Source organism: Austrofundulus limnaeus, unplaced genomic scaffold (genome assembly GCF_001266775.1).
Source record: "Austrofundulus limnaeus strain Quisiro unplaced genomic scaffold, Austrofundulus_limnaeus-1.0 Scaffold253, whole genome shotgun sequence".
Lineage (NCBI taxonomy): Eukaryota > Metazoa > Chordata > Actinopteri > Cyprinodontiformes > Rivulidae > Austrofundulus > Austrofundulus limnaeus.
In genome coordinates, this window is record NW_013952655.1 from 483,175 (window position 1) to 506,669 (window position 23,495).

The 23,495-nt window shown below is 38.3% G+C and overlaps 1 protein-coding gene across 1 annotated transcript; it reads right to left on the reverse strand.

The window, feature by feature from the left end:
- Nucleotides 1-7,567: 7,567 nt before the first annotated feature.
- Nucleotides 7,568-21,056, reverse strand: scxa (scleraxis bHLH transcription factor a; the record flags this gene model as incomplete). Its single annotated transcript, XM_014020478.1, is given in 3 exon segments — nt 7,568-8,297; nt 19,959-20,175; nt 20,313-21,056. Coding segments are annotated over 3 exon segments (642 nt in total). The 3' UTR covers nt 7,568-8,258.
- Nucleotides 21,057-23,495: the final 2,439 nt, after the last annotated feature.

Below are 23,495 nucleotides of genomic sequence, written 5' to 3' on the forward strand. Positions count from 1 at the left end.
GCAGCCATTTTAAAAAGCCAGACACAGGAAGGTGGAAGGGGTACAAATGACAGGAAGGTCAGAGACATCTCTACCTGCGTTTTTCTGCCCTGTGTTAATTAATTTGTTTTATCACAGTTGCAGCAGTGTGTTGTGATTGACAGCTGATGCTGCTTCTCTGCCTCATGCCTTTCTCTCTTCTCTCATCATCCTTCTGCAAAAGAGGCATTATATAATAGATGCAAACCACTAAATAACGTTGGTCAGTTTTTAAAAATTAAATAATAAAATTTTTTGTATTTTGAATCAGTCAAAAGTGGCACGTTCTGTGTGTGTGTGTGTGTCGCTTTGAGCACATTGAGCCTCTTATTACATTATAATTTCTAACAAGAGTAACCACAGCATTTTGTAACAATCGTCACTAAAATAATGTTAATACATAATGTGGCTGCAGGTATTACAAAATAKGTTGAAKAATTKTATTACATTTTGCCTCAATTATTACATAATGCTGTTTTAGTGAGGGTTTATTACATTTTGAAGCTCGATGTTATTACATTATTACATGTTGTGGTGTTACATATCCTTTAAAACAGTAAAAGTCACCAGCTCAAACTGTTCAAAAGCAGCTGWGCATGAACAAGGTGAAAAAGGGTCTGTATCAACAGAACTGAGGAGAGCCTTTCTTTTCACAGGGATTTTCTCAGTAAAAAACTTGTTAAAATTTTCTCAAAATTTAGGAGATTGTGAGACTTCAGATGAAAATTATCTTTTTTGGCTAAATCTGGCATATTTATGTGATGTAGTCATGTTGATTAATATGCATTGTCCCTTTATGAAATAAATTAAAATTAAAATTCAATATGACAAACATCACAAGGATTCACAACAGAGTTAAAAACGTTAAAAAGAACCTGAGGTCTGTGACTGTTGTTTAAAACCACATTAGGTAAAAATGCAGACTTGGCAGCTTTAACAGCTCTCTGATATTTTAATAAAAATTAAACGTCCAATGAAACTTGCAGTCTGTCCTTTTCCATTTTCTCTCAACACGACTGCACTGACATCTGAAAAGTAAGTAGTTTAATTCAACCACGGCTGAGACAGACACGGTTAAACTTTAGTGGAGCAACAGATTTCAGTACATCAAATATGTAGAATTAAAAAGATCAGTGAATCTGATGAATCCACACTAGAGCAGACTTGTGGGTTGGAGGAGACCGAGTCAATAAAACACGAAATGCAGCACGGTGTTGGAGTTAAATGAGTGTGAATTATGCAGGTTATCCAGTCCGTTCCTTTCTATCAGAGATCACCAGAGTGAGCAGAACACAAAGAGTTCCACAGATTTCAACAGTGGACATATTTATTCCAAAAGACAGCACAAGATCCAGTGTGTGGCCTTTTTTTCATGTGATGCCAGCAACAAACTCTGTGAGATAAAAAGAGTCAACAATGTTCATAAACTCTTTGCCCAGTGGTCCAGCCTCACAGCAGACATGGGTGTTAAAATCACCAACTATTAAAAGACAGACAAATCGTAGCATAAGTCCCGTCATAAAATCACTAAAATATTTTTAAAAATCATTGCTGTACTTTGGTGGATGATACGTTGTGGTGCAGAGTGAAGGTTGATAAGTTGATCTCTACCATCTACCATCAACTCTACCATCTTAAGTTCAAAACTTGAGTGGGCATTAGTAGGAAGCAGCCGACAGGTCAATCTGGATTTAAAAACAGTAGCTAATCCACCTCTTTTACCACTAGTTTGCGCCTTCTATCCAAACAGGATACTCAAAGCAAGAGCCCAAATGAAATATAGTCTAAAGAGACTCTCATGCAAAATCAGTTTCGCTGAAAATCTTAGTTTCTTTCTTTATCACATCACATCCTTCATTCTTACATTTCCTAGACTTATTGATTGTAGTTTAATTTTGTCCTGTCACCTTTAGGCCTTCTGGAACCTTCTGAATGGTCTTTGCATAGCTTTGAGTAACCTTGACTCCTGCTGCCCTTTTACTGACTTCATATCCTCTGTATGCAGAGCTGTGTTCACCACCACAGTTATATTTCTTCCTCATATTTTCCATATTTATGTTCTCCACTACACTTTCCACATGCTTACTTTCCTTTATATACAGTTGCAACATGTCCAGATCTTTGATACTAAAAGCAGTGGTGAGACAACCTGACTGTAGCTCATATACTCAACATATATTTTTGTTGGAGTTGATTTTCCACAAAAGTAATTATCAAGCTGTCACATTTAACTCTGTCTCTGYTGGTTTTCATGTGTTTAAACTCATTTACTCATAGTCTTAGTAAGGTTTGCTTTAAAGTCATCTAAGTTATGAGTAGGTTGCTAATTTATTTTAGATTAACTCATGACATTTATTTTCTTATTTTTAAGACTTTAAGGCAGTATTGATTTTTTTCATTTTTCAATTAAAGTCTGGTAATTTTGTAAGGGGCTGATCTTTATGTMATTTTGGGCAAAGTTATTCTTGAACTAGACCTTAGTACTGAGACAGAAAGGAAAGCCAGGAGACCTAAGTAAGTCAAGCCTCCAACCTCTGGTTCACCTTGATCCAAAACCTCCCACTGAAATATGCTGCAGCAGTCGGCCCTCTCAGCTGATTTGCTTCCTCAACATAAATCACACAGGTCATTATRGCTAAGTTAGATCACAGATCCTTGTGAGCACACACCAATGTGTGCGTGTCCATTCATGAAGTGTGCTCATCTATTTGTGTGTAAGTTCATTGGTACAGACGTGTGTAAACGTTCAACTGTGTGTGCGTGTGTGTGTAGGCGTTGTGGGAACTTGATCTCATTTGTGTGGGAGGAACCAGTTCCTCCTCTCCTCGCCTCCACTGTTCAGACAGCCTGTTAGAGAGATCAGACCCTTAGACTAACAGGACCAGAAGTAATCAGGACATAGTAGACACACAGCACTGTTTTTCCAAAGCACTTGTTTTCTATTAAAGAAAAAAAACATCATTAAAAAGCGGCAGCTGCAGTGCAGTGTGGTACAGTTGTCTACAGAAAGTCAAAGGTTTGATTCCCCACCATGCCGTCGTGGTGTCGTTGAGCAAGACACCTATTCCTTAAACTCCCTGGGTGTATCTCATGAATGATGGGTCAAATGCAGTGCACAAATTTTGTCATTGCATGGGAACATGCATTGATGACAATACATAGCACATTATCTTTGTTTCAGAGGCTCGTGAGACCATGAGATCGATCACAGATTCACTGATTCTAAACTGGACAAACTGAGGGCACCATACTTCTYAYCAAATGAAGAACATCTTTTGATGGAGACTAATAAGCTGTAGGATCCTAAATGCTCTAATGTTTGTTTATTAAAGGTAAAAGCATTAAAAAATAAAAAGAAATACTGACATGGATATAGCTAAAAGTTCCTATTTGTGTTTTTTCAATAATTTTTTGAATAGATATTTGATAAGATGACATATTATTTGTGAATGTATTTAGCTTAGAAACAGCGTGCTGGGTGGGGGGGGGGCACAGACTGTTTTTACCTCTATTTCTCTCTCATTTCCTCTTATTTAAATTTATGCTGTTATTTTATTTATGTCTAGATTTTGTACATGTATATTTTGTATCATTTTGTTTTTAACATAAGCCATTGACTGTGTCCCACCTATTGGAACTGCCCCCTGATGGACTGATGGTCCATCATTCCACTACTGAATGTGCAACATATGATATGGACCACTCAGTGTGGTGCTGGATTTTGGGACTCAGCAGTCTGGACAGGTAGAGGATGTTATACCCAGAAAAGGTCACAGTCATGAAGCTATGGAAAAGGAAAAGCCAAAGGGTCGGACCTGTCCTGAAACACTCCTGAAACACGCTTTCCTCTCTGGAAGCCCTTCTCAATAYAAGTGCTTCATCATCAACAGTCATTCAAAAACAGGCACACCATTCTAAAGGACATGTATTTGGAGCTACTTCTATGGTTTGACTTCATTAACAACACCTTTGCTTCTTTATCAGTCATTTCTCAAATCCTCTCAACACAGATAATCTAAAGTTCTTTCTGTCAAACTTAGAACCACAGCAGGATTCAGAAACACATTCAAACAGTAACAATGCCCACATGGAGAATTATAACATTTATAATAACCATAATGTTTAAAAAAATAGTAGCTACTTGACTGAATGTTCAATTTCAATTTCATTCATCTTCATTCAATTTTGTATGGTAAACTGTACAATCCTGAATGACAATAAAGTTGTTGAGCTGAATTGACTGAATGTCAACATGAATCAGTGGTATTTTATTGCAGACTGGTAATAAAGACAACAAAAGCACATTGGTTTCTGATGGGCTTGGTCACTGACTGAACAGACAAGACACCAGGTTTGACTATGTTAGCCTGGTCTGGAGCAGGCTAGCTGCACAGAATAAATCGTACATATTTATTTAAAAAAAACTTGCATACTATTTTCCAGAAAATTATGTTATAATTCATCTTATCTTCATTTTATTTTTTTCCTGGAATAAAAATCCACATCTGTTGCAAATGTTGCCTTTTCTATGAAACATTGCAGGTGATGAAAGAATGATATTGAGTGAATTCGGCCATCAGTCTAGCAAAACGCTACATGCTAAAAACAAATGGTTCAGATTGCGCTTCTAGGACGGATCAGGCAGCCACAAAATTAACTCAAGGCTCAGTTCAGCCAGGAAATCTGAAAAATCCCGGACTTGCTTTGACCTTTGTTTATTTTCCTCAGTGTTTTTATTTCTGTCATCTGTACTAAAACTAAACTATTGCTTTAGTGGTCAGAAATATCAATCTTTATCATTTTCTCTTAAAATTAATCATCATGGGAGCCCTCTCTACAGGGAGCACCTTAACACTAAAAGTGATTGAAGTCATTCAGAACTTTTTGTGATTCTGGATGGTTGAGACAAAATAAATCTGCTTTATTTTTGTTTCACTGTTTCCAAAAAACATAATCTTTGCAGTTTGATGTTTTGAAGTTTGTGCTGGTCAGTGTTTCTTCACCGGGCACTTATCCCACTAAAGAAAAAATGCTTCATGACTGGCACCTCAGTCACAAAAATTAATTGTTAGTGTTGTTAGAAAAAAATTGTGAACATAAAACCAGGGCCACACTGCAGTTAGATTGTCCCAAAGAATGGGCCACTGCATTTAATTCTGGAAAATTCCCAAGGAAAAATTATTGTTCTGTATCAAATACGATGCTGAAGACACCAGAATCCCAAAACAACAATCTTTCTTACATCATACTCTAATGTGTACTGTACCAAAATCTTGGGTCATCTCTCATTTCTTTATTTTTTGCTACCCATGAGCGAGACTAGTCTCTAAAGGTGAGCTTTGGACTTTTTGGTTATTGCGTATTTTTTGTCTAGAACTGGACGTTTTTAAGTTTTTTGTTTGTTGGTTGGTTTGACAATACTGTATGTTAAACTCTGACCCTATAACCATTTAGMTATTAAATAGCTCCTAAACTCAAGGAATGAACAAATGTCAACACATGACAAATAGCAAAGCAAAAGACCATTGGTGGGAACAGCTAACCAAAATGTTAGCTTTGCTAGCTCATAATCTGCTAACTAAGAATATACAGTACATAGCTTTGCTAATGCTAAACGTAAAAAACATACATGTTTATCATCAGGTAAAAGAATAAAACCCTCACTGAAAATCCAATATTTTGACATTAAAATAGGAAGATAATTCAAGCAAATATAATTAAAGTTGTTCTTCATTCCTTTCTCTTCACCAAAATCAAAGATTACTGAAAAAAATCAAACATAATTTTCTTAACTTTAATTTAAAGTTGGCCATCTGTCAGTGAAAGAATGCACTACGTACAGAGAAAAAACATAAAACTTTCACATTTAAAACATTTGGGGCTGGATAAAATGAGGGCAAAATTACTATGCCCATTTTGGGGTGTTGGTAGTACATGTATTAATACAGAAGCTCAACTAGGGGCGCACTGTAAAAAAATAAGTTTGACAAGAGCACTTGATGGTCCAGAAGGAAAAGGGCAGGTGATTAAGCACCACTTGATGTATATCTGGGCACCTTCCTGAATATTGTTCATCATCGGCTGCAAATAGACAGTCTTTTTTACATCATCTGCTGCAGTGCTTTTTGTTCTTTGCTTGTCCACTTACCTTATTTTGCAACATATACTGCACAATATATTATGGCCAGGAAGCAAACAGAGGAAAGCAGTCCATGTAAAAACATTTATTGCATGACTTCACCATGAGTTTCTATTTTGTAATTGAAAATAAACTAACTGTTTCTTGTTTCTTGATTGAACAGAAATACAGAAGCATTTTTAGGCTTTTGTAGCAAAAAATAAAATATATATACTATATACGGTAACATACACACATGGGAGTGATGGGCGCATCATAAGAAGAGAGGCAGGTGAAGTGATGCATCCATTACTCCTCAAAGACAATGGGTTCCCACTATTCTTCCAGTTTTTAATTATGTGTTGGACAGTTCTTAACCCAATTTTCATTGCTTCTGCAATCTCCTTAGGTGTTTTCTTCTGCTTGATGCATGCCAATGATTTGACTAATCTGTACAAGCCTGTGGGGGCAGTGCTACGATGCGGGGTTGCTGCAGTTGGTCAGGTCTGGGCTTAGCAACAGTCTGTGCTCAAAGAATGAGGTCAGCTGACTACCTRAATATACTGAATGACCAGGTTATTCCATCAATGGATTGTTTCTTCCCTGACGGCACGGCCATATTCCAAGAGGCCAGGATTCATGGGGCTGGAATTGTGAAAGAGTGGTTCAGGGAGCATGAGACATCATTTTCACACATGGAGTGGCTTCACAGAGTCCRYTGAGAATCTTTGGGATGTGCTGGAGAAGGCTTTGTGCAGTGGTCAGACTCTACCATCGTCAATGCAAGATCTTGGTGAAAAATTAATGCAACACTGTTTGGAAATAAATCTTGTGACATTGCAGAAGCTTATCCAAACATTGCCACAGAGAATGTGTGCCGTAATCAAAGCTAAAGGCAGTCGAATGAAATATTAATGTGACCTTTTTCTTCTGGTGGTGACTTTTTTTGGCCAGACAGTGTATATACATATACAGTAAATGAAAGACCAACAGAAAACCAAAAGAACTACTGATTAAGACCACTTTAAAAGTTAAACATGCATGTAGAAAAAATGTAGCAAAATGGATGGATGGACGGATGGAAAGACAGGGATAAAAAGAATAAGGTAAGCGGTCTGAGGCTGAACACATGGAAAAGCCATCATCAATCAGATTTTGGCCAGTGGCACTCCAGGGAAAAGATAGGAAGAGCAAAGGAAGAGGAAAAAGAACAAGCATATGGAAAGGTAAAGAAGAGGACAGCAAAGGGACAGAGGCAGATGTCCAAGTAGTCATACCTGCAGATTTAATTTGCTCCTTGTTTCCCCCCTTCCTCGGGTCTCTCTCATCCATCTCATTTTCAGCCGTTGTTGTCTTTCTCATAGCTCCAAAAGTATCACAAACCCACATTTTGGTTTTAGAAAATGTTTGAATAACATCATAAATTCAAACTGGAAAATATATTTTTTTTTATTACTTGGAACTGATAGTTACTGGGACAATACTCAAAAATGCAATTAGATATAAAAATTAAGATTTTTTTGTCCAGATTTGCACACACTATTGGTCATATTGCTTTCCATTCAGAAATAATTAATAATAACCAATAACACTAAAGTCAATACATTTCTAATGCTACAAATGAAGTCAATGGCCATTATTTCATACAGAATTATCAAACGTCATATTCCTGTTAAATAACATAATTTCATTATATATTGTTATGTTACATAAATATACATTTATATATCCGTTTACAGCTTTTGATTGTTAGCATGTTGTTATTTTTGCCTTTTTTGTTCATGTGCCATTTCTTTTAAAAACTCTGAGCATCCAGTCTATGAGCACAGGAAAATGTCTCTCATACTTGTGTTTTTAAAGGTTTTTATGTTGTTTATTATTATTATTATTATTAGAGTGCAAGTCCTTGGAAAATAATGTTGATGGTTTCATTACGGTCAAAGAAAAAGTTGTTTAAAAATAAAAAAAAAACAAGTAAAACATTATTTAAAAGTTCTGGAAGTGTTAAAAAATCCTTGAAAACTCTTTAAAATGCATCATGAGTCTTGGTCGTTTTCAGCAACAGACATGAAGCACTGTGAAAGTGATGAACATGTTATCAGAATGGTTTGTGTCTTCGTTGCTAGCTTCGGATGGTCGTCTTCCTGTCTCTGTCTTTGTTCTGAAAGACAAACAAACAGCGCTTATCAGGATTTTCAGAGGTAGACATGAAGATTAAAAACTGTGGAAGCTGAGAAAGCCTTTTAACCATGTATCTCACTGACTGCAACAAATGGTGGCAAGTTGGAAGACATAAATTTGTAAAGAAGTATTGYACAAATTTCTACTGAAATCTCCCTTAACTTATATTTATGTTTGTAACTGTGAATAAACTAACATTTATTCACAATTAAAATACATTTCTGCAGTTTTATTTCTCACAATTTAGTGACTGTGGCCATGTTCACATGGGAAATGTTTTTTCTGATGTTTGGAAAGTTTACCCATTTCCACTGTAATGTCGTGTTTGTTCAATCTTCTATATTTTCCATGTCAGGCCATGGGCTAGGATTTTTGTATTTGTCAGCTGTTGAACATTTCTATTGTCTTTTAGTATTGTAATGGTAAATGGTGTCTTTCTATCCAACCAGGATACTCAAAGCTCTTTTGAACATTTCACATGGTTGTATTTTAGGACATCTTTAGGTCATCTTTGGCTTGTTTTTCATGAACCACATAATGCTGTAAATATGTTCAGTGCAAATGTATGCAAAAGCTGTTCATATATGTAACAGCACAAAATGCAAAAAGGCTGCATTTACTATACAGAAAAAGGCTTATAGCAGTCCTTTTGTAAGGTAATTTGATAAACGTGTAACATTGTTTTATATACTGTCACAAAACAAATATAAAATTTTATTAATAATAACACTTTATGGAAATAAGTAACTCTCAGATGCAGGTGCTGATCCAGTCCTTCTAAACACCCTTTTACGAAGGTCCAGTAAAAGTTAAATGTCATTGCTCTCTCTCTCTCTCTCTGTCAAGCTTTGTACAACAACTATGTCAAACCATGAGTGAGAATGTTAAAAATATTTGATAAAGCATATTAAGACAGAGCTCAGTACCTCTCTGAAACCCAGAAGAAGAAAAAAAGAAGGCAGAACCACAGTACGTCTGTCCATCCGTTTTCTTCCACTTATCCGAGGTCGGGTTGCGGGGGCAGCAGCCTAAGCAGAGAAACTCAGACTTCCCTCTCCTCAGCCACTTGGGCCAGCTTATCCGGGGGAATCCCAAGACGTTCCCAGGCCAGCCAAGAAACATAGTTCCTCCAGCGTGTCCTGGGTCTTCCTCTGGGCCTCCTCCCAGTGGGACATGCCCAGAACACCTCACCAGGGAGGCATCCTAACCAGATGCCCGAGCCACCTCAACTGGCTCCCCTCGATGTAGAGGAGCAGCGGCTCTACTCTAAGTCCCTCCTGGATGACCGAGATGCTCACCCCATCTCTAAGGGAGAGCCCAGACACCCTGTGGAGGAAACTCATTTCAGCCGCTTGTATCCGTGATCTTGTTCTTTTGGTCACTACTCAAAGCTTGTGACCATAGATGAGGGTAGGAACGTAGACTGACCGGTAAATYATCATGATGGATTAGTGCAGTGCAGATGCAGCACCAATCCATATGTCGATCTCCCACTCCATTCTTCCCTGATTTGTGAACAAGGCCCCAAGATACTTAAATTCCTCCACTTGGGGCAGGACCTCTTCTCCAACCTGGAGGAGGTACCCTACCCTTTTCCAATTCAAGACCATGGTCTCGGATTTGGAGGCACTGATCCTCATCCCAGTCGCTTCACATTTGGCTGTGAACCGCTCCAGTGAAAGCTGGTGTTCATTATCTGCTGAAGCCAATAGGACCATATCATCCACAAAAAGCAGAGATGCAATTCTAAGGTCACCAAAACGGGTTCCCTCAACACTTTGGCTGCACCTAGAAATTCTGTCCATAAAAGTTATGAACAGAATCTGTGACAAAGGGCAACCTTGGCAGAGTCCAACTCTCACTGGAAATGAGTCTGACTTACTACCAGCAATGCAGAACAAACTCTGCATAGTGTATGCAGCATGCTGCATGTTGCCCTCCGCTTCCCATACAGAATGATACATTTTGACAGTATATACAGTATGTTTAATGAATGATCCTAGGAGCTATGCTGTCAAGGGCAATTTTGATTGCCCCTGGTAGGGTCTCCCATGACAAATTTTTTCTAAGTGACAAGCCAGACAAAGAATGGTTCAACCAACTCATATGGACATAAAACACCAAGGAACTCTGTGTCCATTGCCTGGACGTGGGTTAATGCCCACGTGGATAATGACAGGGTGACCTGGAGAGGCATGATTGGGAGGAATGGCATCTCTGATCTCAAGATGAATGGTGTTCTGTTGTAGGACTTATGTGCTAGTAACAGTTTGTTCATCACGAACACCATGTTCAAATGTAAGGTTGTCCATAAGCGCGTGTGACACCAGGACACCATAGGTCAATGTTCACCTCAACCAGTGATGTCGTTGGAAGGTGGAAGGAATACTTCTCGGGCCTTCTCAATCCCACTGGCATATCTTGTATGGAGGAAGCAGAGTCACATGTCTTTGGGGTTGATCCATCCATGACTGGGGCTGAGGTCGCTAAAAAGCTCCATGGTGGCAGGGCTCCAGTGGTGGATGAGATCTGCCCTGGTTTCCTCAAGACTCTGGATGATGTGGGGCTGACACGCCTTTGCAACATTTCCATGGATATTGGGGTAGTGCCACTGGGCTGGCAGACCGGAGGGTGTGCTCCAATTACAGGAGCATCACTCTTCTTAGCCTCCCTGGTAAGGATTTTTCAGGGGTACTGAAGAGGAGACGCTGATCAAYAGTCAAACCTTAGATTCTGGAAGAACAATGCGGGTTCCATCCTGGCCGTGGAGCACTGGATCAACTCTTTACCCTCACCAGGGTCCTTGAGAGGTCATGGGAATTTGCTAATCCAGTCTACATGTGTTTTGTGGACTTGGAGAAGAAAATTGACAGTGTTCCTTGAAGTACACTGTGGGGGTGCTATGTGTGTATGGGGTCCATCGTTACTGGTCATTCAGCCCCTATATAAGCGGTGCAAGAGTTTGGTTTGCATTGCCAGCAGTAAGTTGGACTCCTACAGAGTGGGAGTTGGACTCCGTACTTCCTACATAATACGACAAAGTAGGATTGAATCAGATTTTGGTCATGTGTGCACCGCCACCCCGTGGATGCAGTGTAAATGTTCTCATTGAGTATAATGATKATATTTTTATACTGCTGCGGTTGTGCCAGAAAAGGGCGGATGCAGTGTAAATTTGTGTAAAGTGACAATGGATCAAGGATCTAAATGAAGTGGTGGTCATTTATTTAGGAAAGATTTTAATCTGCATACAACATTGTTGTGCCCCTATCTAAAAAATAAACCACTTTTTTGTGTGAGAATGATTTTAACAGCCTGAGAAACTTTGGCCTGACCATAGCACTGCTGTTATGGTACTTGCTCCTAACACAAACTATTAAACCAACAGCTGGAAAAAACAAGTGCAGCCGTTCTCTCCGGTGTTTGTTGGAAAGAGCTGTGGAAAATTGGAGCCATTTATCAATGGAAGTACTTGAGGTCAGGGAAACGAGATACATGTACATTTTTACCTAAAACCTAAGTGTAAAAAAATGGGGTAATTGATCAAATTACATCAAATTAAGAGTCATCCCATCTGAATCAATGTGAGCTCTGCGACAGTTTGGAAGCACAGCTGTGGCTGGAGCGGCTGAGTTTTAACAGCTTCAGTCATAACAAGGAGGGGGTTGTAGGGAACTTTAGGGATGGCCTGGTAGTCWAAACAATCTACTAAAGACTAATAGGTCACGGTCAGGTGACATCTTTGCTTTTCTTCTCTTGTTCTAAATGCACACACATTGACATAGCACTTACTATCCCAGGGGTGGGGGGGGGTTCTCCAATACCAATAGGATTAATGCATGATGCCCGAAAATTTTACCACACTAAGACAAAATTGTTATTTTATTACAGAGAAAGCAAAGACAGCAGGAACTCTCTTCAGAATATCATCAATTCACAATTTTTTCTCTCCTTTCTTCTGAACCGCAATCCAGCTGATTTTTAACCTATAACAGTAGATTTTCCATGTAGTCTTTTTTCCCCTGGTTCTAAGCTTGGTCTGTCAAATAAAAACATCTAATTTAGGCTCTGGCTGCACGAGGACAGAACTGACTAGTTGGAAAAAACAATTCCACTTTGGGCACAGGCCTCCTTTTTGTGTAAGTACTTTGGTATTTAACCATGAAATGAGAACTGGTCATATCCTTTTAAAGTATAATGTGAAAAATATTTAGGTCTGTTTCAGAACCTTTGGTGGCTTATTTATGCTGTGATTATGCTTATAAACAGTCATCAATTAAAAGAATAACACATTAGTTGTTTTAAATCAGTGAAGTGTGCGATTATGTGGCCTGAGATTGTTAATGTTCACTGTGGCTGGTTAATATGTGTCCTTACAACCCCTGACAAACACCTGATTCCTTAAAAATGTCTTCTACACATGTAATTAATTATCCCCACATTTTACGGTCTAATTTGTAGCCGAACATAATTTTCTCTCACCCAAGATGACTTTTTCATTATGCATCACTTAATCATCTGTACTGAGATGTCCTCTCAGCCTTTCATTAGGTCATCAGGTATTGATTTTAAAAACATTATAATTAAAACCAACTTTTGCCTTTGTTTGATGTATTATAGGTGTCTTTTCTGGGATCAGAATTCTGTGTTTGCATTTCAATTTGCCCTGCGAGCAGCTCCATCTCCGAAGACCAAATGACAACAGAAAGTGAGTTTTGCTAATAGATTTTGTTATCTGACCCTATTTCTTCTTTTAGTGTTGAGTTAGGATTTAACTGCTTCCATCTGTGCTGAAAATATACAGACAAGTCCAGCCTTAAATGCTCACAGTCATACATAAACCAGACACATGCACAACACACTAAACGTGGGGGAGAATATATTTAAAAAYGGGCTGCATCATATAAGCTAACTTTGATGTATATATTTAGCATGGCTTAAATTACAGGCAATGTTCATGAAACACAAATCTTTTAAGTAGTGCTGGGCATAGATAACAATTTTTAATTGTGACGAGGCTCAAGATATTTTTTTCAGTTAGTCACAATTAATCACAGTTTTAATTAGGAACTATTCCTCTACTATGGCAGAAAGTGTACGTATAAATGTTGCAATACAGTCCATGTGCTGCACACTATGAACATTTTTCCTTTTATGTTTTTTTTGTTATATTTCTATTCCTGATCCTTTATTGCTTATTTTCTTTTAAGCGCTGAAAACTCAGATTGCATTATCTATCTTTTGTTCCACATGTAGCTACTCATTTAGAATAACTTGTTGAAATCTTGATTATTAAGTACAAAATTTAATTATTACTCAAAGATGTTTAAATAATTTTCAGGTACTATTTTATTTAGAAAAAAAAGGTTCAACACATTTTCAAGAACTTTAAACCAATAAGGCAAACCTATCTTTTTTTTTCTCCCAAACACAGATCAGCCTCGTCTGCAGAACCTTCTTCTGTTTGTAACTGTGGTAATACATTAAAGGGATATTTCAGGCTCAAAGTACTTCAGTGGTAAGTCAATTCAATATTGCAGTGCTTGCAAAAAACTTTTTTTAAAGAGTTAAAATAAAAAATGCCCATAAAGTCTGGTGACTTCCTCCTTGTTTCTGCTTGTGCTATGCGGGTATTGTGAGCGCTGCACAGCCCAACAACAAAGGCTCTCATTAGTTGAGATGCACGTTGATGCTCAAAGCCAAAATAATTAAGATCCTGCCTCCCTGTGACCACTGGGTTTGTCTGTGTGTTCGTAGCTAGTGAACTGACATAAATATAATGAAAAAAAAAAACAACAGCTTTAACAAATAATTATCGCTTTAAGAGACATCTACATTTACATGGTAATAACGCAACCATAGGAAACCCAAGTTTTTTCATTAAACAACAGAAAATTAATATTTTTAATATGTCAAGTTCATGTTCCAAAGAAGTGTAATGCTTTTTCCAACAGACAAACATCAAAATAACAGAAAAAAAATGCAGTCATTCGTGTTCTTCTGCACATAGCCTTTGTTTAAATTCTCTTTAGGTTCGTGCCTCATTTACCCTCCATAAAGAAGTGAAGCATGGTTTCAGTCTAAAACCAAACTGTCTAAACTTGAGAATAAATAGCTGAGTTGATTATCCCACTGACTTGTTGGCTTTCTTTTTCTCTCTGTCTTCATCTTTGGTTCCACAAGTACTTGCACACCATCAGTTTGAGAAAGTGTTGAAAGCAGAGTCACAATCCAGAGGTCTTACACCAAGTAATTATACACAAGCTGCTCATGCGGGTTAAGATGGAAGAATGAGCTACTGTCTGGTTTAAAACGAGGAACGCTTTTGACAAACGTCTCAGAGACTGTTGTGGACTGTGAAAAAGCTGTATACATATGTGTGTCATTTGTAGAGGTGTGAATGTAAGCAAAGAGGGCGTTTCACAGAAAGCAGTTTCCAGACTCCTTTAACATCACCATCAAAGCCCAATGTCAATGTGTTTCTAATAGCAGCTGCTGAATTAAACCCTGGTTGCACTGCCTCAGCAGAGGATAAATCATTTACAGAACAATTAGCTCATTCGTTGCTCTGCTCTGTTATGCCAATGACTTCCAGACACAGAGAGCCAGCAAGGGGGAATGATTTTGTGTTTGCCGATGAACTCTGTGAGCTAAAAGCATGTAAAAAAATCACTTTGAATGTTTTATTCAAGCCTATCTTATTATTTTACACAGAAAATATGTGATTAACAGGCAAGTGCCTCTACACAAACAGACAAAAAAATTTAATTCAGATGTGGACCACCTTTTTTTCTATCACAAATATCAGTTTTACAGCAGGCAAAGCATCAATTACAGCTGCTAATATTAGAAGTCAGATACGTCATGCTGTGTCTGCTGTATCAGTAGCATTAGACATCTCTGCCTAATTTTATAAAATTCCAAATAAATAAACCCATCAAGTCAGAATTGTTTAATCTGCATCCTAAAACTCCTGTAAAGTGTACTATTTCAAAAATAACAGTGGTCTCTTTACAGCAACCACGCTATTGATCAGTCATTGTAATTATACATTTGTTAGGGTTTTATTTAGTTTCCAAACCAAGAGTTTCCCTTAAATTGTCCAAATTAGCATTTTGTCGTACAAGCCTGATGTTGGAAAAACCGTGCCGTCACCATCTCGACATTTATACAATCAATACCACTGGCAGAAATGAACTGCCCCCATCCCTCCTTAATTTAAAATAAAATATACAAGCCAGAGTTGGGGAAAAGGCTGTAACAATGCACAATAATCCAATTTAAATGGCATGTTTAAAAAAATCTTCACTGTTGAGCCCACCATCCCCACCAAACAGCTGTGGACCCTAAAGAATGCTTAAAAAGTGCTTAAGGACACAACAAAGTGTTGCTGATCTCCAAGCCAAGATAATATTCGTATGACAACTAGTGGCATCTAATCCACAGAGACTGGTGGCAATCCACAGGGCAAAGATCTCTTCACATGGTTCACAACATAGCTTAGACAGTGATAATCATATGGCAAATAAATATAAATAGCACAAAGTCTCACTAAATATAATTCTTTGAAGTTCTCTTTTATCTTTTACTGACTGAAGGTAAATGCGCTCAGCTTATTATAAAAACATATAATTGTGGTGGATTCTTGTTGGAAGTCCAGCTACCTGACAGCAGAGCATGCTCAGATCACTTTAATGTTTTATCTGCAGCACCATAAAAAATGTAGCCATCAGGAAGGAACACTTTTGTCCATATGTCATTAGTGACAAGACTGTTTATTTTGGTCACAGACTACAGGAGGAGCAAGGCTGCCTCTGCACCACGCCACATCAACGGTGACAGCGTGGGGAAGGTCTCCCACTTTAAATTCTTAGGGACCTACATCTCAGCAAACCTCTCCTGTTCGGTCAACACCACAGCGGTGGTTAAGAAGGCCCAGCAGCGACTCCACTGCTTGAAAGTACTCAGACGGAAACAACTCGGAGACTAAGCTGTTGGTATTTTTCTATCACTCCACCACAGAGATCGTGCTTGCAAAGCCATTCTTACGTGGAACTCTGGTTCCACTGCTGACAAGAAGAGGCTGCAGGGGGTGATCCGGACTGCGGAGAAAATAACTGGTTGTCCTCTCCCCTCCCTCAACAACATCGCCAGCACCTACTGTCTCTGCAGAGCAAAGAGGATCTTCAAAGACCACCTTCACCCTGGTCACCCGCTCAGCCTGCTGCGCTCCAGCAGAAAGTACAGGAGCACTAAGAGACCACCAACAGACTCAAAAACTGTTTCTTCCCATGGGCCATCTGGACTTTGAATACCAACCAAACATTCTATTCTATTCTATTCTATTCTATTCTATTCTATTCTATTCTATTCATCAGGTGAAATCTTGGAGTCTGACAATTTTTTTCATTTAAATTTAAATGTAAAAATGAAATGCAAGCTTTATCTATATTTATAATCCCAGATTCACCATCCTTCTCATCATTTACAATTATTTTAGTTTCATTTGATATTTATTAAAAAGACACTGCTTGTGTTTTTTAGGTCAACAAATGGTTTGTAAATCATGAAATTGTACAACTCTGTTGCATTTTTAAATAGAGATTATCTTTAAAAACTATTTTGAGCTATGCAATTGTTCACATGTTTTGTGAACAATAAATGTGTGATAATTATGGAGTTTTTTTTTTCACATGAAAGACTAATGATATATGTGACCCATCACATCAAAATGAGGAATAAGTCCAAACGTTGTATATGGAGAAATGGGCAAATATAGTGTTTTGACTAAAATGTTAACAAAAATTGCATTTTGTCAAAATATAATGAATAAAAGCCTTATTAATGTATCAGTTGAATGAACTATCTGAAATATAATCATAAAACAAAATTTTGAAGCATTTTTTTAGCAACAAAAACTGATTTTGAGGAAAAACGCCTTAAAATTTTGAGATTTTACCTGTGAGTTAGCAATTTTTTTAAGCTGGGAAATCTCAATATTCAAATTTAATTTGAGGTTTCCTCTTTATAAGGACATCAATAATTCCTCATTAAAATGACATAAAATTTGGATTCAGACCAAATAATTATGCATTATTGTAACCAACAAGACAAATTAAGTCATATATATGGATTTAATTACGATATCAGAATGATCCAGGTATCAAAATGTAGCTTTTAAAGCCAAGAATCTGAAAATATAATTAGGTCATTTTGACCAAATTTGACTTAATCCTCATTTTGATATGATGGCTCACATATTTCAAACACCCTAAATCAAGTTAAGTATGGCTAATTATAAAGGGTTTCAGTGTACAATCATTGAAGCTCCCATATTGCTTTTTTGTTGACAATTTTTATTCATTTACACCCCCTTTAGCTTTGCTAAAACAAACCAGATTCTACTTTGAATCGTGCTGCTCCTTTGGAAAAAGGTATTTTAGCAGTTCATCTTATGACATAAAAAAGCAGTATTTTTATAGACAGTGAGGTTYTGACAGAAGGAGTGAAAAAGACCTTGCTCTTTTTGGAGCTCTGTAGTTCAACTCTTAGAAACATCAAAGTTTAAACAGGAAAATCACAGAAAAATCTGCTTTATATGACCGAACCTAAATTTGTTACTTATAAAGTTTTTGCACACTCATAAGGTTTTGTGAAGACTGACACAGAATTAATTCTTTTGCTCTGACTTCCACATTTATCTCAAGATTTATTGTGCGATCTCGCATTTCCTGCACACGCTTCACGAACCTCCTCTGTGCTTCGCACCAGAGCGAAGCGGCTGCACCATAAACTGGGCTGGAAACGAATGGTGGTGAACTGCACAGCAAAGCGAAGAGAAATTGCATGCATGAAGTCATTGGGGKTTATGCAGTTTATACGTCAATACTAATATTAGTAATATGATTTTTTTAGTATAAAAAAGTATATTAATATAGAAGTTGTAAAGGTACATCTGCACTTTATTCTTTAAATGATTTACTGCTCTGTATGTACATTTGAACATTTCTGGAGTAACTCATCTCAAGTGTCCTCAGCTTTTTGTTTCATGAGACATTGAAGGGATAACCAATAAGTACCTCACACAGGAGAGCAGTGAGACTTTTTATGCAGCATGCTGTGCTGCGGATAGTGATAGTAAATCCTGAGTGGTGCTCTAAATGTCTTCCTAGCAGCTCTGACTCACATCAGGCTCATCGATGTGCAGAGAAACGGTGTGGGAAAGGATAAAACAGGGGAAGGTGTGGGTGAAAAGAGAAGAGGATATAAAGTAAGTGAGGGTGTCAGAGAGGAGAGACAGAAGTAAAAAGGATGGGAGACAGAGGAGTAAGAAAAAGAGGATTTTCAGACCAGTTAAGACACTGAGGAAGTCTAGACTTTCACTTGCTCAAGTTCAGAAGGGATGCAGGCAGGGGAATAAAGTGTGTGTGTGTGTGTGTGTGTGTGGGGGGGGGGTCATCCTGTTGAGACTCAGGTTATTCCTCAGCTGAAGGGTCTCTGGGTTTAGACACTTGGGAGTGGTGTTAGCTTTCACTGGAGTAACGGGGGAGTCTGTCAGATGTCAGCTCCCTTCTCGTAAATCCTGCTAAATGGGCAGCAGCTATGACTGCAGAGGAAAACGGTGAGTGGACGTCAACCCTCTGTCACTCTCTGTGCTGTTTGTTAAAATCCAAATTAGGCACATAGATACTGAATTTCACTCAGCTGATGGCCATTCTTTTTTTCTTTTTCTTTTTTTGTCATCTTTYGTCAGGCTGCTGGCTTTCTTACGAGACTGTTCTCGATTACGTCAATTGTACCRAATCAATCAAATAAGAGCAGTCATTTAGTTGCAAAAAGATTTCAGTTTTGGTGTATACTTTGTTAATATGTTTTAAAGATGTTTTGCTTTTTATTCTAGGTGTTTTTTTAGTTGAAACGGAAAGGTGAAGAGTTTCAAGTTTAAACTGCAGCAACCTGAAGTCCCATCAGACTCTCGTCCCTACCTCCTGAGCGTGATTAGTGTCCTTGACCCGTGTTAGGTTAAACAACAGTAAATGTCTGAAAATGTACAAAAAAACAGCCCTCTAGTCCTTTAGCAGGTAAAAATCACCTTTAAATTAAATCCCTTCAGATAGATTTCAAACTGCTCCAAGTTTATATCAACCATTTAAAAAATAAAAAATTAAATAAAAGAGAAAACAATGTAACCTCTAAAATTATGTGAAAAAAGACCGCATACTTTCAGACAACTTTTTTTTAGCTCATCTGACAGGAAACTAATAATAACCATGTGTATGGACTGTAGTTTGCAGCAAATTTTAGAAACCATCTTAAACTTTTAAGCCAGCTGCTCAAGTAAAACCAGCCCCCAACAGCACAATAAATCATGCTTCACCCTGAAAATGGTCTCTAAAAGAGGTTGCACTTTTACAGACCCTCAGTGTCAGTCAAGTTTTTATACACAGTCACTGATCTCAGGCCAGCTTTTATCTTAATACTAACCCAAATCGCCATAGATTAACCCGTTCTATTTTTTACTTTTAATATTACATCACTTCTAACTATTCAAAAGCTTTTATGACAATGCTTTATATAGAACATTGTTTTTGTTTTGCCTTTTTACACTGATTTTGGTCCAACCTGATGTTTTCCAGCTCACCATTTTTCTCTGGTTGCTGAGGCAGAAGGTACAGATGTGCTTGGGCTGAGATGATTGGTCGGATCCTTGACTGGGGGAGGAGCTAACATGGAAGAATGGTGGCGAGGGTGCATGACATGGCTGTCCGTCATGAAGCCCTTCACCCAGAAGCAACACGTTCCCCAGATGACTGATGTAGCTGCTGGCCAAGCGTAACGTCTCAATCTTCGATAGCTTCCTGCAATCAAGAAAACACAGATGTTGGATATGGTTTCTAGTAAATCTGTGTATGAGCTCTTCTAATAGCATTTTCTTTTCTCTTAATAAGACAAAGTGAGCTGTGGTGCATGAGACCAAATCAAAGGATGTGTGTACCTGTCTGCAGGCTCAGTGGGGATGAGCGTTCGCAAAGCTGTGAATGCAGTGTTGACCGAATTTGTTCGGTCTCTCTCACGTGCATTAGCTGCGGTCCTCTGTCGAATTTCCCCAGGAGGAGATGACCCTGTGGGGCCCAGCCTTGCCCCTATGCTAGCTATGCCCAGCCCTCCACCCCCACACATCTTCCTCTTTCTGTTTACCTTTATGTGAAAGGCAGACTGGGATGATGAGGACAAACAAAAGGATGTGGAGGAATTGGTGGTGCGCTCTTCGGAGCCTGAGCCTTCGCTGCCATTCTCATCATCATCTTCTGAAAGGAGGGCAATATCTCCATACAAGAAGCGTCCTGCAGGAGGGACTGTACGTAACATGGCAAATGTCATCTTCAGAGTGACGACCAGTTGCTTTTCTCCTTTGAAAAATTATATTAGTTGCTGGGATTCTGCCGATGATGTTTGGAAGCAGAAGATGCGGTTACACCCTACTCTAGAGGTACACTTGTAGTGTTTCCCAAGTGTATCAGACAGTTCTTTTGGAGTCTCACTCAATAAGACTGAAGCATCAGCAAGCTGATCTTAAAGTTGTGGTCTAATCAGCCTAACCTCAGCTCTGCAGTCAGAGGTGGTTTCCGATTCCAAGTTCTTGAKGTGCTCAGATGATCTTCACAAAAACATCCAAAAGAGCTGGTGATTCTTCACTTCCCCTTTTTGAAACAAGTTTTAGAAATACTCAAAATCAAAACTTCAGTTTTGTTTCGTTGCTTCCTTGAATGTTGTCAATTGTTTCTCTTGTTGCCTCTTTCACTCTAAGCTAAACTAACAAAAACAGTTCTTTGCCGGTAGCTTCATGCTCTTTTGCTTTCTGTCTCCTCCCTTGTCCTTTTTTCCCTCTGCCTTTTCACTCCACATGTGTGTGCGGTCTGAGTGTTTAAGTCAGCTTCTGGTCTTATAGTCGGTGGGAGGGTTRAAAAGACTGCTTCACCCCTCCTCCTTCAAGCAGTGAGAGTCTGTGGGCTGCTGTCTAAAAGCAGACCAGAGAAACGGGAGGCCAGAGGCAAACCATCGGCTGGAGTTTGTTTTGGCTGCATGCTGCTGTGTTCCAGGGGAAATCTACCCCTAAACGGTACTTGCATCACCCTCTGAGCTTTATGCAACTCATGATCCAATCAACTTGAAAATTGCAGACAGACAGGATAAAAAGATGTCAAACCAAAGCAGAATGAAATTTGTTTTAATTCAAGTAAGGTTTCTTCAAAGATGCAAACAAAKTATATTAGCACGAAGTCATTTTCTTTTTTCTTTCAATCTTTTTAGGGGTATATGACACATTAAAAACTATTTTTAGAATTTCTACTCTCTGATTTCTATCTGCAATAACGAATTTCCTACTTACAGGATACAAAGATTCATACTTTTCATCAACTTTCTTAACATTGATGAGCTTGAGCAGTGAGGTGAAAGCCTGCCTTTTTTCCCTACTTCCCCCTCTGCAATTGTCTGGACTGAAAGCCAGGAGACGGCAGCCAGACAGAGCTCATGAATAAAAACTGGAAGTGGATTTATTCAGCTATGGCCAAAGCCTTATGACTGTCAAGCTTTAACACTAGAGGGCCATAAGTAGCTGAGCCTTGGCTGCCATTCTCATCATCATCTTCTGAAAGGAGGGCAATATCTCCATTCAAGTTATAAGTATAAGGTCAGGTACTRTAGTTTAGTGTTTTGGTATTTGATGCAATGAAGGCTTGAGGTATTGAATGTTCACTTAATCTGCTATTTACTTACGTAAACTTTCTTAAAATAATTGGTCTTCCTCCAAATGGGAAAGGTGAATGAGACAATGCAGCGAAAGTAAGACAGACAAAATACAGAAGACAGACAAGAAACAAAGGAACTACTTATTCWGTTGGATGGATATTAYATATTTTATGTAAAACTTAGGTTTGGAATCCTGTGGTATTTAAACAAAAGTTAACCTCATGTTAAAAGCTTCAACAGTGAGCACAATTCAGACCAATAAATGATACAATGAATTTAGTTATATGGCACATTTMTAATAAACTAGGATASTCAAMRTTGTTRTTTTTTTYCTTTTACCGAGTCCWGTCCGGCAGTATAAAACTCRGAATAAATGTCTGAGTGTCAAGATTAGGCCCGTCAGTTTTACTTTCACAAGCGCAGCATAATGGCTTTCACCATGATGCTCCACTTGATATATTTTTAAACTTTGTTAGAAATTCTTTTGGGATTTTTTTTAATATAACAGACATTGAGACAGAAAAGAAAACAGCAAAGAAAGGGAGAAAGGCAAAGAAAGAGATTTAAAAGAAAAACAAAGAGATAATAGTTGAGAAGAGAAAGAAGCATAAACATTAGACATAAACACAACACATTTGTAGTCTGTTTTTTGCAAAAAGAGAGTAGACAAAAAGCAGAAGAAAACCCAACAAACAACAACATATGTGTCAATAATTATTATAACCTTGCTGAAAATTACACAGTATAATTTTATGAGGAGAAAAATAAATAAATAAATGAAAAGAACGGTACTTAGGGGCAAACACAGTTTCCACATAGTGTACCGGAGAAATACTACCTGGACCTGAACACCTGTGTGTGTGTGTGCAGTCGTGAGCATATATTATATATATGAAAGGTTTCTCCATACGAAGGTTTAATAGTAACTGTGGGGACCCCAGATCTGACCCCTAAGGCCTGAAGCAGACAATGAGGAAGACCAGAGCCAAAGGCACCGAGAGGGGCCCCAAGATACTGAAACATATGAAAGATACACAAAGTTCTAAACTACACAACCTGTGTCCTCATTTACCCACATTCATACACCATTTGCAATTAGTGTGCTCAGTTATATAATGTTCTTAAAGGTGTTACGATTGGCTTGGACGGTTTGAACCCCAGACTGGGTGATAAGGGCCAAAAAGTTTGCAAAAAAGGGCTTTATTTAGCAAAAGCAAAAACARAACACTGGCGTGGCAGCAAAAGTAACAAACAAGATTCTATGAYTTGCCATGAGATGACACATCAACCAGCAACAAGGCTCTGACAAAGACTGAGGATAATGAACAGAATATAAAGGGAAAACTGATGAGCAAGAACAAGAAACACCTGGGAGAGTAACATGAGGAACAGGTGAGAGTGGGCGGGGCTGGAGCAAAGACAGGAA